This window comes from Gobio gobio (assembly GCF_949357685.1).
Source record: "Gobio gobio genome assembly, chromosome: 18".
Classification (NCBI taxonomy): Eukaryota; Metazoa; Chordata; class Actinopteri; order Cypriniformes; family Gobionidae; genus Gobio; species Gobio gobio.
Window position 1 is genome coordinate 9,298,107 of NC_137111.1, and position 15,667 is coordinate 9,313,773.

The 15,667-nt window shown below is 37.6% G+C and overlaps 1 protein-coding gene across 3 annotated transcripts in view; it reads right to left on the reverse strand.

Moving 5' to 3' along the window:
• The window catches only part of LOC307142238 (uncharacterized protein), a 48,505-nt gene that overhangs the window by 7,934 nt on the left and 24,904 nt on the right, over nt 1-15,667 (reverse strand). For 2 of the 3 annotated variants that reach the window (XM_079842922.1, XM_079842924.1), the window contains 7 exons: nt 11,106-11,243; nt 10,904-10,993; nt 10,676-10,792; nt 5,385-5,615; nt 2,143-2,280; nt 1,845-1,949; nt 138-232 (listed from right to left, as the gene is read on the reverse strand). In XM_079842922.1, the coding sequence (XP_079699048.1) occupies nt 138-232; nt 1,845-1,949; nt 2,143-2,280; nt 5,385-5,615; nt 10,676-10,792; nt 10,904-10,993; nt 11,106-11,243 (914 nt within the window). The remainder of the gene's footprint in view (nt 1-137; nt 233-1,844; nt 1,950-2,142; nt 2,281-5,384; nt 5,616-10,675; nt 10,793-10,903; nt 10,994-11,105; nt 11,244-15,667) is intronic. The other variant, XM_079842923.1, reaches the window with a different exon arrangement.

A 15,667-nucleotide genomic window follows, 5' to 3' on the forward strand; every position in this document is an offset into this window, starting at 1 on the left:
AAAAATAAGTGCTGTGCTCATAGTTTTGGGGCACATTTTTGCATTGTGACCAAACATTTCACTTCCACCCATCTATGAAAACAAGTCATCTTCACACTAACGGGCTAAAGTGACCTGCTTACTCATGATTTACTTACTCTACATCCATCGATTCACTGCTTTTGCCCCCTGCTTTGACCTCTTGCTTGATTTGTTCTTTCGGATCCTTCAGCAATTTGATGGTCATTTTCTTCTGCAGGCAGCCAAGCAAATGCGGTAGAACTCACATTTAGCGATCAACTAAACCACGGAAAATTACTAAACTCATAAACTTTTTATTGTATAAACTAGGGGTTGCACTGACTAGTCGATTAGTTCTGATACTAGTCATTATTCTGCCACAACATTGGGATCTTTTTAGGTCTGCCCCCTAATAGTCGACTAGAAGAGGCTTAGGCCACATCCACACAAAGCCAGAGCTTTCCCTATTCGATTCCGTAATATCTGCATACACATGAAACCGACTCACAACGATGTAGTATACATGCCAGACCAGTGACCAGACCATACATGTGGCGCTGTAACTCTGCCACAGAGATGCACAAAAAACAGAGAAGACGACATGGAGCATGCGCATGCAGTGTCTGACTGGGGTCGAGACGAGGGGTGATGACATAATTTCACAAAATATACAGATTGGCTGTACACACGAAAACCCAAGGGTGTTGTTTTCAGATTCATCCACTCTGGAACCCGGTTTCAAGAAATAGCAGTTTCAGGCTCCCAAAACGCCGGATCCATCTGGACGAAACGCTAATACGATACAAAATCGTATATATTTCCGTATACAGCTAAACAGGTCTCCGTGTTTACAGCCTCTTAGTCAATCAATACTTTATTAGTAGGTTAGTCACAGAAAAAAACATCAACATCATCGTTCTCAGCCACTCCCTCTGTTTGCTAGTTGGACCGGTTAAAATTTGACCGGAGAAAACCAGAGAATATACCGCAATCCCAGACAGAGTAGTGAAGGAAAATTAAAATTGAGCGGAAGTATGTAGGAGGGCGGAGCAAGGCTACTTGCTTCAAATACAAAAGAAATACTCTCTGATTATGTAATCCGTATAAAAGGTGCATTTCTCTCTATAAGCGCATTCACAATACAGCAGAGATTGCAAGCCAGCATTGTCCACTTCCTCTTTGCAGACACCGACACGGAAAACAGCAGTTTATTAATAAACAATTAAAATGTCTCCTTTATGCTTTAAGCTCCTCTAAGCTTTAGGCATATATTCCACCCCCTAGTATATATTCAAGTAATTAAATTAATATAAACACGCAATTAGACGATTAATGGCTTAAATGAACCCAAACTAGTCGACTAGAAAAATCTTTCATCGGGGGGCAGCCCTAGACCTTTGGCAACTAGTAGTGGATCTCATCACTTGAGTTGAGCTTATTCCATACATGGTGGCAGCAAGAGGAAAATTCCCCTTTCCTCAAACTGTGTCCCAGTGTTGTTGCATATCATTAATTTTGTATAGCAACCGGTCATGGACAAATATATTCAACAAAAGTGAAAATGGTGGATTCATTCATAAAGCACCAAAGAATCAAACAAATGAGATGGTCTATGTTCATTTAAAAGCCAAAATACTTGCAAACTACACTATTAATCAAATGTTGCACAGAGGCTAAACGAAATTAAACAAGAGGGACATGAATTTGACCATTGGAGGTTGCAGTGTATAGTGTTTCATTAGGTATTGACCCATCAACTATTTTTTTTTGATGACTAGTAAAACGAGTAGTCGTGCAAGCCCTAGAATATAAATCTTACAACAAAAAAAACTGATGTACTGCACCTTCTCTTTTACCCCAAAGGCCTCTAATTTTGGTGCCGATGTGAAGACACTTTCATTCAGTCTTCTGATTCTAACAGCGCGTTTTCCCCCTTCAGCCACTTCATTCTTCAAATAGAATAGCAATTACATTAAAAAGCTGGATTCACAGATCAGTATCCAAAATGTATCCATTACTTTTCCAGCAAAAGCCAGAAATACAGTAACAAAATACTGGGCAGGAAAAAGTTACAAAACGTTCATGAACAAAATGTGTTACTGTATTAAGATGATCATGATGTTTCAGTGGCTGAGAACTTACCGGTACTAACGTAAACTCAACCTTCTCAGACAAAGCGAGTTTGGTGTCCTCCATAACTTCACTTATGTCAAATAGTAGCTGCGGGTCCTGTTGTGTCTTGATGAACCCAAAATTATCACCCAGCTTGACAACAAGACCCTAATAGATGGAAGCATGTCATAAGCAAAAATAAATCTTGAATTGTCTTACAAAGACCATATTTTAAAGATTAGCCAGGGAAAAAACAGCACCTATTCCTCACTGGTTCTGGTTCTTCTGCAAAAGCTAAAATGTAGGGATGCACCAAAAATAAAAATAAAATAAAAAATAAACCTGCCATTTTTGGTTTTCTGGTGAAAAAGAAAATATCTTTGCCAAAAATATGAACGACATTCATTACTTTCACAGATAAAAAAAAAAAAATATTTAAAAAAAAAAAGTTTCATTGGACAGTGTAATGCCAGCTGATGATGGCATTTTTCTAAAAAAGAGCACATGTTTTACATAATGTACACGGTCTGATATGTGAATTCAAACAACAAGCGCAACAGTGGTTTAATAACACTGTCATTAGTGATTTTTGACCCGTGATGCAGCCTGAATCATAATGGCACTGTGTTCATTTGTTGGCCAGACGAGAACTGGCCCCCACCTGAGCGACTTTTTTCTTCTTTCTTAACTTTTATAAAAGGTCATTTCCCCCCCAATTTTTTTGAATATATGCTTCATCTTTCATTTTAAATTCTTACATTTAGAATAATAAGACACTACAGGGCTATTACCAATCAAATTAAATAACTTACACTGAAAAATTACACCAGCATTAAATAATGTTATGAGATTGTTTTAAATATATTTTGAATATACAAATAAGAAATGTTGGAAAGAATGATGCTTTTAAACATGAAACTCAACCGCCAGTAGGTGGCGGCAGGTGACCGTCTTAATGAGTGAGTCATTGAGTCATTCATTCAAATGATTCGTTCAAAGCGCTAAATCATTCAGTAATGAAACACTAAATCAAACAGTAATGTTGCTGTGGTTCTGCTGTGATCTTTGATGGAACTATTTTCGCTGCTCAAAACGGGACAAAAACGGTTAATATTGCATCTAAAATGTAAGTGACTTAATTTTAACTACTTGTTTATTGAACTGAAATCAGTGTCACATTTTCAATCGTGATGGGTTCAGGAAAACAGCACTCTTGGTCGTGTGATGTTGCTTAACTTCATCACATGTTATAAATATAAAAACTCCACATTTTGAAATTTTACTGCAGAATGTTAACTGAGTTTCTTTGTGTGAGCTGCGCTCATTTGTTTCAATTTCTCTTCGAGAGGCCGTGCGAGCCTCAACAGCGCAAACCTGTTATCCCGGACAAGCAGCCAAGCGGTAATGTTGAGCCCTGAGCTACACCGGTCTCTGAAAAGTACTTTGTGTGCGAGTACAGCACTATATACATGCATTTAATTAGCATCAACCATGGTCACACTGAGACTGGTGTTCTTGTAACTGTATTGTGGCGATGAATTAAGAATTTGTTCCCACAACTTACTAATATGTCAGCACATTTTCAAAAAAGTTTCCCGTTAAGTAAACCATGCTCACGAGTCACGACACAATATAATAATGTGTCACCTCGCTTTAACTACAACAAGTGAACAAATTAATGAATTGTGGGAATGAATTTTTAATTAATGGCCACGATATATATATATTTTTGCGCAAGGAAAGTATGTGAATATTGTGATGATCGCATAACGCACACTGTACAAATACCCTAGTGTATGCATTAAAAACCAAAGTGTACTTTGGGCTTTACTAAAACGCAGTGATTCTCAACCAATGGCATCAGAAAACGTACGGGGGGCGGCAGCAATAGCAGAGGAAATATATTACCTAATAATGGGAGGCTTTTGAATATCATGTTGGACTATGGGCGGCTTTCAAGTCCAAAAGAACCACTGATATAATCACTTAAAAAAGAATTTTATCTTTGTAGAACTGATAGTTACTCCAAACAAAGCTTAATTAAAAAAGTTATCATAATTTCGGTGCATTCCCTACACTTCCTATGTTTGCTATCAATTAATGGAATTTCTTTGCCTATAACTTTAATGTCCCATTATTATGATCAATGGTACAAGTTAACGGTGTAAACCTTGGGCTACTTTTAACTTAGAAAGCTAAATGCACCAGGTTAACCTAAGACTAAGGGCGTTTTCACACCTGAAAGTCCGCACCAAGGTCCGAACCGAAGTTCATGTTTTAATACTTTTTATATATTCGGTTAGTTTTGGTTTGGTTTCACATTGCAATCATGCGAGCGCACTAAAGAACTTTACATGACGCACTTGCGTCCACTCGTCATCATCTATGTGGGCGGCATCTGGACATTGATTGGTTTGTAAACGGACGTGCGTCTGACGTCAGCGTCTTTGACAAGTTGAATGAACGGTCGCATATCATCGTTGCCACTATTGAACAGTGCGCATTGCTTGACTATTTTTTTATTCGTTACGCTTAAAAGTGGACATTTCAAGCTTTATATACACAGATTTCTCATGTCTGTGAGACAAGTAGCTGCTGAGTCTCGGTTTATTTGAGATGCGCTCCAGTTCATGTGTAAAGCATGTGATCGCTCCTGTGATTATTGTCTGCTATAGACTATTTGCTTCTTATTTATTAAATCCAGGCAATTATCTGATTAAACGTTGATTAAAATTAAGATACAATTTATACAAAACGAAATTCCCATTAAAGAAATGCTTTCTAAGCAAAATCATACAAAATTTCGTTCAAAATTATTTCTGACTTTCTGTCTACTGACATATTGCGCATAATTTCACTTTTCATAATCAATGTAGCCTAGATTGAATTTAAAAATAACGTTATAATATTTAAACATAAACAGGAACTTCCTGTAAATGGTCTGAAAGTACGAACCATACAGAAAATGCTTTCACACTAGAAACGAACCGAACCTTTGTTCAGTTTGATCCGGACCGAGACTACCTCTTTTCGTCGGACCAAATTTCGTCTGTTTGGTCCGGACCGTGGTACGGGGGAGGTTTCACATCTGTAATTTTGATTCGGACCAAACTGAAAAGTCCGAAAATCCGGACCAAACAAGGTAGGTGTGAAAACGCCCTAAGATATGGTGTAGCTGCTAATCAACTCTTGTGCATAAATGTTGTATAGACTCAACATCTTGTGTGAACTGGCCAAACCACCATGGATGAAAACAACAGAAAAACACTCACGATCCTCCGTTGCTCTTCAGAGTCTGTCTGGAAAGTGTCTGGCAGGATCTCTACATTCACAGCCCACTCATCCTTGGTTAAGCTGTTGGTGTAGATGTTGAACTGGACCTTGTCACCGACCATCATGGTGGCCTTTGAGATCACGTCACCTGACCGAAATGTTAACCGTTTCTCAGTGCCCTCCACTGTGGAGACCAGAAGACCAAAAATGGGCTCTTGCTTGTCCATCTGCTAAAAAAAAAAAAGATAATTGGACAACTGCTATGATCAAGGTACATAAAGATGACATTAAAACCTCCCACACTGGCTCTATAAATAATTACAAAACGTTCCATGCATCTTTTCAATGCAAAATGCAGAGCACAATGGGAACTTTCCAAAAAACCCTCTAATGTTCTCAACTACTTGGGTAACAAACAGTTTTTTTACATGCATTTCTGAAAGCCAGAAAAAACCTGTAGAGCTATTGTACATTAAATATTTTTCTTTGTGTATTCAATCAATACTAGGGATGCATGATAGGATTTTTTGGGGCCGATACCGATTTAAAAAAAAAAAACAATTATTGGCCTCTTATTTGAAATTTTGTCATTAAAATAGAGTGTTTTGATCATGTTGTAAATTAGCAAAGTAAAAAAAAAAAGAGCATACATTAAATTATAGCTTAGCTAGTTTATTGCTGCATTATCAAATAATTTCTATCGAACATAGTCTGGATCCATTTAACATTCAGCAGGCCAACATAAATACATATATACAACAGAACAAGATACATATGTAATAAACAGTGCTTTTTAATATGTTTAATGTTAAATAACACTGCATATTCAGTATTCGGGGGGGTGGAGCACAATCCAACGCTCTCCATTGACTTTGCATTGCGTGAGGCTGCCTCCTTGTCATTTCGGACTTATAACAAAAAACAGAACAATGTCTAAAAGATGATATGTGACAGGCTGTACAGCAAACAAGCTAAAAAACAGAAGAAATACAGCCTTTATAAGCTGTCGAGTGTCGACCCAAAAAAACAAGCGTTTAAGGAGACAAAAGTGGAGAAAGGCAATAAGACGTGAAGCTTCAGCAGCAAGAATGGGTAAATTTTGGGATCCTGACACTCAGTATACCTCAGTATGCCCATGTGTGCAGTAAACATTTTGTCACTGTTTGTCAAATATCCAAAAGTCTTGTCTGGCTATCACCAGACCAAGCTCAATTTAAGATTGAACATTGGTCTGGGGAGTCTGCTATGTATTTTCTACTGCACAAGAGGCGTGATAAACAAGCAAAAATGTAATGTCTCTGTGCGCAATTGGATAGTCCTTCAACCAATCAAACCACAAGAGGCGTGATAAACGGGTGTAATTCAAATGACTCTGTATGCCATTGGATAGTCCTTCAACCAATCTGACCACAAGAGGCGTGATAAACGGGTGTAATTCAAATGACTCTGTATGCCATTGGATAGTCCTTCAACCAATCTGACCACAAGAGGCGTGATCAACGGGCAACGGCCCATGGCTTCTCTTTCCATCAGCGCCAGGTGGATAAGCCAGTCTGTGATTGGTTCCCGCAAAAGTGTAACAGAAGCAGTAGAAATGAATGTGCACGTTTCCAGACTGAGTTGCAGGGCGAAATCAAATCGCTGGCAGATCAGGCTGGGTTTACCCAGTCTACCAAAAGTCAGTTTTATATATTATATTTCCTGTCACTAATTACGTTCCCCTCCAGTGGGCATAGTTCTCTGTGTAATATAGCATGTCTCAATTGCCTATATCCACTTTTTTGTCCTTAAACGCTCGGTTTTTGGGTCAACAGCTTATAAAAACTTTTGAGTTTTTGGTTCTGGGTTGTTTAGCTTGTTTGCAGTACACCTTGTCACATATCAGCTTTTATACATTGTTCTGTTTTTTGTTATATGTCAAAAATTACAAGGAGGCCGCTTCACGCAATACAAAGTCAATGGAGACGGTTTGATTGTGTCCTTGTCTAATCTGCTTCAGTAGGCCTTGGAAGAGTCTAGGGAGTCAGATAAAATGTTTCCAAATAATAATAAAAAAACATTTACGTACATATGGTAGTAGGTACGGGTAAAAAATATAAAAAATAAATAAAAAAATTATATATAATATATATATATTGATTTCTTGAGTTTAATTGATTCTCATATTAAAGAACTGATGTAAATTCTTTAATACCAAGAATCGATCTTTCAGTTTGTGTTGTTTTCAGTTGATGAATGCCATGTACTGTTAGCCTGAGAAGCCAGACCCACATCAAGATGTTGGGTCTGGGAACACACCGTTGGCAGGGCTCAATCCGAGGGGCGGGATAAACGGTTGTTTCTTAAATTCCCTTTGCACACAATAGGTTAGTGCTACAACCAACCAGAGCAACGAAGAAGGTGAAGCGGCCAAGCGGAGCTAGTTGATAGATTAAACTTTTGCTGTATCCGGTAGGCAAAACTCTGAACACATCTTCCTTTTTTTCCCGTTCTTTGATCTTATTCTCAAAGAAAAGCTTAACTCCAAGTCTTCCAGAGTCGCGGCCAAAGCCGATTCGAAAGACCGCTGTTCGCCAGGTTCTTTGTTTTCGAGTAGCACGCGGAACCGCCGCAACTCTGCCGTCATTATGTTAAGCCCGCCCACCAACTCTATACACGATGTGATTGGCCTCACCAGAGTTTGGATTTTCATGCTCGTAAACCAACGGGGAGTTGCTAGACGACCCTGGCTGCAAATTATATTATAGGCTAATGTCCTAATTAATCTATATTAAATTGAATCAAGTCGGGGGTGGGTGATATTGACCAAAAATCTTATATCACAATATCAGTCATTTTATTTCACGATAATGATATATATCTCGATATGGTTATTTGAAATGGTTTAGCGAAGCGGCTCTCATTCGCGCTTGAATATGTTTACACTATCAAATCTGGCAAAATACAATACTTTTTTTTTTTATTATCTTATAGCCTAAAAATCGTATAGCCTAGCCGACAGTTGAATAGAAACCCAACCTAGTTATACTTAATAAATATATTTGCTTCTTAGCCTAAGCTTTCCCGGCAAGGCTGCAACTGAGTATTGAGCGCACAACTGCACGAGCTTATGTGGAAGAAGTGCATGCCTGTGCTTGCATTTTGGGTTAAGCTGCGTTGGTTTGACATTGTGGAAAATAGAATAGAATCAAAATGTATTAGCCATTTTACCCATTAAGGCCTGTACACACCGGGACGAATATCTCGCGCGCTTATTGCCAGCGTTTTTCGTGACGTTTTTCGGCGAAAATACAGTGTTACAGAGACAGATCTTCGTTACGGACGTGACCGGTCTGAAAGCGGCTCTGAAAGACTGCTTTAAAACTTTCACAGAGACCTCGAGTGGGCATTTGCACCAAGGATGCAACGTATATAGATTTTGTTGGTACGATTATAGTCTGAGAAATCAATCATTATTATGCATTCATTAATTTCTCAACAATGTATAAAATCACATGAACACTTTAGATTTTAAACTTTTATTTTTTACTAACTTTTGAACCAGAAACAACACAGCACAAAATAATAATAAAGACAAAAGGAATTAAAGAAAGGTGACCTCTGCTCTGTAATCATTCATGTCAATATGGGGGAATAAACTGAACTGCTACTGTCACCCATATGTATTCAATCTTAATCTTTTTAATAATCCATCTAATTTTACATGTGGCCTGAGAAAGTCATGTCTATTATTTTGGTTTGTTTGTTTGTGTCACTGATAAATTCAAACGTGCTCCCGCGCTTTGGCTGGCGCTGAGCCAGAGACGACGCGCTCATTGCTTTTCATATCTCACTATTCATATATCACTATTCAATACATCACTATTCAACCACATAACGTTTATTTGAGGTTTCAGAGATATAAAATGGACATTTAAATTAATTACTAGCCTACATAAAAAGACATGTATAGTTTGTTACTATTTTGTTGATTTAAAATCCATACACTGATATCGATGGATGCTGCAATAATAATACTTTCAATTATAATTTGAACAAATGTTTTAATCATATCAGATACACAATGTGCATGAAACAAAGTTTGTTCTTCTCCCATGTTCACTGGCCACTTCTATGCATTTTGGGGAAAATTGATGAATTTACGTGATGAAAACAGATCCTCTGAATTGCAAACTCGTCGCACATTATATCAACTAACATGATGATTATAAACGGGTTTAAATGACAAAACATTAACTTCCATTTTTAGTGCCAAGTTTAAACTACATAACTACATAGTAGCATCTCATAACATCTTATTTGTGCATATCTCATTTGTGCACTACTGGCTGTTATGTTAAATTAACTTTATTAATTAAGGGATGCAAGTTATTTTACCTTTGAACACCGTTGTGGACTCATCTCCCCTCAGAAGCAGTGTTTTAATGGCGGGCTTGTATGCAATTATCAAAACGTCCACAAGATGGCGCCATTTATGAATCCGATATTACAAAACCAATACCCCATTATGGGAAAATGTTTAGGCCTAAATATCGGGAAACCAATATATCGGTCGATCGCTATATGAGACACAATGCTCTTCTGTAACTTGTAGTGTATCCTATAGCCTACCTTCTGACATTCATATTTTGTTCTGTAACTGGAAAAGAAGAAGAGAAGATCGGTGTATTACACAGCGCCTGAAAATATTCCCCAGCATGCTCTCTGTGCAAGCAGGTTGTCACGTTGGTTATGTTGACGGAAGTTAGCCTATTTTCAGGTGTTGCGTAATATCACTCTGCACTCATGGTACGGCACAAAGTTTCTTGATTATTACACAGGAATGAGAGAATAGTTCCTAGCCATATCGGCCTAGAAAATCATAACTTTTAATTTTCCGTCGGTCTTAGTACACAATGTAACTACACACATAACATGTAAATAGGTAAATTTTGGTGTTATTTTGTCACTTATTGAGCAGTAGGCTAGCTGGGGCCGTTTACCTCCAGTCTTTGTGCTAAGCTAGGCTAGCGGTGGGTGTGTCAGACAGAGTTATGGCACACATGGAGATGAGAATGGTATGTATGGACTTATCTAACTCTGGGGGAAACGGTGAATAAGATAAAGTCCCAAAAAGTACAAGAGCAGTATCAGGACGGATACCGATACTGGTATCAGTGCATCCCCAATAATATCTTTACAGTCTTGCATTATTCCTTATCTGATTCTTACTCAAGAACAAGTTTAAATGCATTTATTGAAATACTTTTTCACTTCCTTGTGATCAGGTTGCGGGATTGTGAAAGCCTACCTCCTTTTCTTGGGTCGGGCTTTTCTTTGGGGCGACTTTGATCGTCCCCTCGTATTTCTCGCTGCTTACATCGACCCCTGACTCTTGAGAACCAGCCGTCATTGTCACAGGCTTCCACTGCAGATGAAGACGTGAATGTGATTTAGAAGACAGTAGGAGTTAAAAAGCACAACAATTTCTTAAAGTTATCAGGACAACTATGAGTGAACTTTTATTAGTCTGAACTACCTTGTCATCATTGCCTTTTGCTTGTTGATTAAAGGTTACAGAGCCCTCGGGCAGCTTTTTGAGTCGGACGGCCTTCTTTTTGTCATTCACCTTCAACACACAAGATTATCATGTTATGAAGCTTTGAATACAATCAACAAAAAAGCCAAAGATACAAAGTGTGTACTGGTGAAAAAAAAAAGAGCCTAATAATTTTACTCACAGTCAAAACAGTGAGCTCCACTTCATCCATGACATTCAGCTCATCATCTGATAAATGGTCAGCAGCAGAAGCCGTCAGGTTATTATGTTTCTCTGTCATGATGGTCAGGGTTCCATTGTTCTTGTTCATGACCACGCCCTGTGATAAAATAATAATAAATATATTATGTTTTCAGAAGAAAATTTGAGTAGTGTTTGTCTGTGCAAAACTAAAGAATTCTAGGTGTTTAAAAGCAAAAGTCTCTGTAATACTGTGGTCTGTAGATAATGGCTTTAGTCTCTGCTTCAATGTAAACATGCATTACATCTTATTTTTCCCATTCTCTGCAAGGCTAAAATGGTAAGCCTGACCACTTAGAAAAATAAAAATCCCACAATCTCAACAATTCACATATAGGATCATTCATGTCTAGCACAAAGGGGCAGGACAAAACTTACACTGCTGGTCAAAACCAGCAACATGTAATATATTGGAATATTTAATGTTTTTGAAAGAAGTCCAAGGTTACATTTATTTGTTCTGTGTTTTTGCATTTATTACATGATCCTTTAGAAATCATTATAATATGCTGCTTTGATGCTCATTTATTATGAATTATTACTGGTGCTCAATTATTGAAAATGGTGCTTATTATTCAGTAGTAAGTTAAGCTTGTGGGTGGCAGTTCTTAGCCGATCCCGGGATCATTTGAATTTGGTTCATTCACACTGCCAGTGAGTTTTCAGAATCTGTGTGTGTGTTCACACACATCCTGTAAAGATCCTGTGAAGACACGTGACATCGACGTGGCATCTTAAATTTGCTTATGAGCCGCGATTTCTTTCTTGAGAAACCACACTTGTGCATTTTTTTCTGATTCGATCATAAACTAGAGCATCGCGTCCAGTTCCAATACCTGGCGAACGATACTGAATTCAGCGTCATCACTACAACACACCCCGTACGGCATTGATTACGGATTTTGTTCACACAGGGTGCGTTCCGGGTCTGATCCCGGCAATGTTACCAGGTCCCCATGTGTTTGCGTTCACACAGAAGGCACTCTGTATATTATTTGTTCAAGAGCGAAAGAGAACTCGAATCTGGCGTGCTGTCTGTGCACACGATACTGACCAACATCTTTCTGTGCGTTGTGTGTGTCACAGACAGGACATTCACAGACTTGAAAGTTTTAAAAGGTTTAAAAGTATATGCATGAATAAGAGTGAGATCATATAAATTAGGGCTACACGATTATGATGAAAATCATAATTGTCGATTATTCCCTTGAAATAGCGATTATTAATAACGATCATCACAATTTACATTGAATGTTTTGAATATAGCTTTATAACACAGTTTGAAGCAACTGCATGCCATATTTTTATATAAAAATAAAAAAAACTTTTTTCTTCTTAAAAAACTTTTTTTTTGCTTTTCTATAGCATTAAGCCTCATGTCATCTATACATCTATTTGGTTTCTTCTTTAAATAAATAAAAAAGTACCATTTATGCATGGTACAATAATAGGTGCTTTCGCACTGGGTAGTTCTAGGAACTTAGTTATAGTAACTAACCTCCAGGGTGGTTCTCCGAGAACTAAATGTTCCCCAAGGGTCATTATCCTGATTGCATTTGCACCGCCAGTAACTCTGAAGTAACGTAAGCTACGCTTGTTGTTTTGACTTTTATTTTGAAGGAGCTGAGAACGCCAGAGACTGAGCACACAGCGCTCACATTTCATTCTTCATGTCTTCATTAGCTTACGATCTGTTTAACAGTCCTGTCTAATATGTTATTAGGTAGAACTATTATACAAAGAAAGTAGACATTATATGAAAAAGTATTGGCGTTTGCCGTGTGGTTGATGTCCGATGTGACTAGCTGAGCAGAAATACATAATCATGTTTCACTTGGTCCCCTCAAAGTTGCATTGGATTTTCTCCTTAGCATAAAGTTTGAGAGTCAAGTCAAGTCACCTTTATTTATATAGCGCTTTTAACAATGCCGATTGTTTCAAAGCAGCTTCACAGTGTTAACAGGAAAACAATGCAACAGAATTTGATTCAGCTGTACAGCTGCTCTGGAGAAAACCGTGATGTCATCAGCTCAGTTCAGTTCTCATATAGTGTCAATGCGAGCAGATCAGTAATACAGCTAAATATATTTAGTGTCCCCAACTAAGCAACCGAGGCGACGGTGGCAAGAGTTAGTTCGTGGAGTTAATATATAGCCTGTGTACACTTCCTTTTATAAATGGCGGGGGCTAACATGCTGGTGTTTCGCGTGCATTCGCCCAGTCAACGTAACATGCTCTAAACACAGAATTTTAAGCACTCTTAAGCACGCAGAATAATGTTAGTGGAAGGTTTTGTTTTGTAATCGCGGCTTTGAACGATTGCGTAATCGTGGCATCTGTAATCGTGATTAGAAATTTGATTAATTGTGCAGCCCTAATATAAATGTAACGCTAGCCAAAGGATGATAGAAAAACAGATGCTGCATTAATATTTTTAACGCGTTAAATGGGAAAAAATTATTTCATGTGTTAACTTACATGCGTGTTTTAACTTGCAAGGCTGATAAGACGCTAGGGCCGGGTATTGACACAAATTTCACAATTCGATTTGATTTCGATTCACAAGCTTGCGATTCGATTTTCGATTCAATTCAATATCGTTTATTTTGGATATGTATCAGGTATAATACATGGAAAATTTTCTCAAGGAAAACTAATTTCTGAACTAATGTTGTAAACTATGGGAGTCATTTGATACTACATTAGCCTACTAATATTGAAGGTAAAAATTAACTGATTTGTATTAGAGCCGGGACTTTAACCCGTTCATTAAAATGAATTAATTACGGGACTTTAACGCGTTAATTAAGATTAATTACGCAAAAAATAAATAACAATTTTAACCACACTTATCTTTGCACCGCGGAACGTTTTTCAATGAATGAGTTTCGACGGAGCGATTATACTGGAGCACCAACTAGCGTTCTTGACTTCCGACAACAACAAACCACAGTGAACATGAACGAAGAAGCTGACGAGACCCCTTTGCTTGGCCCCGTGGATGGGAAATTTTGTTTTAAAAAACGAAAGGATGGAAGCATCGACAAGAGCATGGTTGTGTGCAAGCTATGCAACAAGGAATTTGCGCATCACCGCAGCACATCGAGCCTCAAATATCACCTCAACGCAAAACACATAGGAGTTTTTGAATTTCTGAAATGTACTGTATTTCTAAATATGCTATTGCTACACTTAATGGCAAACATTGCACTGGTCTGCTGGACTAAAATAAACAATATTTTGTTGATTAAGCTTATGTATTCAGTCATTTTTCAATGGTACACTAAAAATCCATGTGAAAAAAATGACTTCTCACTGTTCTCAGGTCAAATATTTATATGCAATTAAAATGCGATTAACTAATTCCAAAGCCTCTAATTCGATTAATTTTTTTAGTCCCGGCCCTAATTTGTATACAAACACTTAAATGACACTAAATTATGTTTTTTTATATAATAATAAAGTTATAATATTAACTTTACAATTACATAATCATAATTCTACTCCAATTCGTTTTTTTTTTTTTAAATATAAACATTTAAAGGGTGGCTGTCATAAAAACTTGCCAAATGTATTAAATATTGAAGAACATTGACAATGAATATCCTATGTAATGTGGTGCATATAATTAGCAAAATGCTCCTCTCTAGATTACATTTTTCTAGCTGACTAACAAGTTTATGGACACTGGATATGTTTTTCTGAGGTAACGGTGACGTTACGTGACATTGTTTACTTGTAAGCCGTTTTCCTTACATCTTTCTGCGGTTGAAACACTGATTGAGGGATTCTATGTGACATGATACGGATTTCGGTAAGTTGTCCTGTATCTTTTAACACACTTTCAGAAGCTCATTCGTGTTTATTTCGTGCTGTTACTGGTATTAAGGCGGAAAAGAAGATCCGTTCATGTTTGCTCCGCGCTGCTGGTTCTCTTGAGCTGAGCTGCGGCAGAGCGATCTCGCGCCACAGCGCCAAAACGGTATTTATGTTTTTGAATTTCGTAAAAAAAAAAAATAGACTAATCGATTCTTGGGATTTAAGAATCTATATTGTTTTGGAAAAGTGAGAATCGAGAAATCGATATTTTTTACCCAGCCCTATAAGACGCGAATCAAATATTTTATTGCCCAGTAAACACCCACTTGCACTCTATAGTCTAATGTCTGGCGTGGCAAACTGTCCCATTTATGTTTCTATTGTTCTCACTCGACAAACCTTTCACACCTCGGGTATGAGAACTAATCTTCATTATTCTTTTATGACTTATACATTAATCCACCCATTATCTGAAGTCTTTCTAGAAAACAAAAAAGCATATCAACCCTCTACGCACACCGTGGCAATATAATCGCCATTGGCTAGAACATTTTTTTGTTTACTCGCCAGACTGATATACTGTTTTATTTATATTAGTGCTGTCAAATCGATTCATTGCGATTAACCACATCCAAAATAAAAGTTTGTGTTTATATAATATATATGTGTGTGTACTGTGTATAA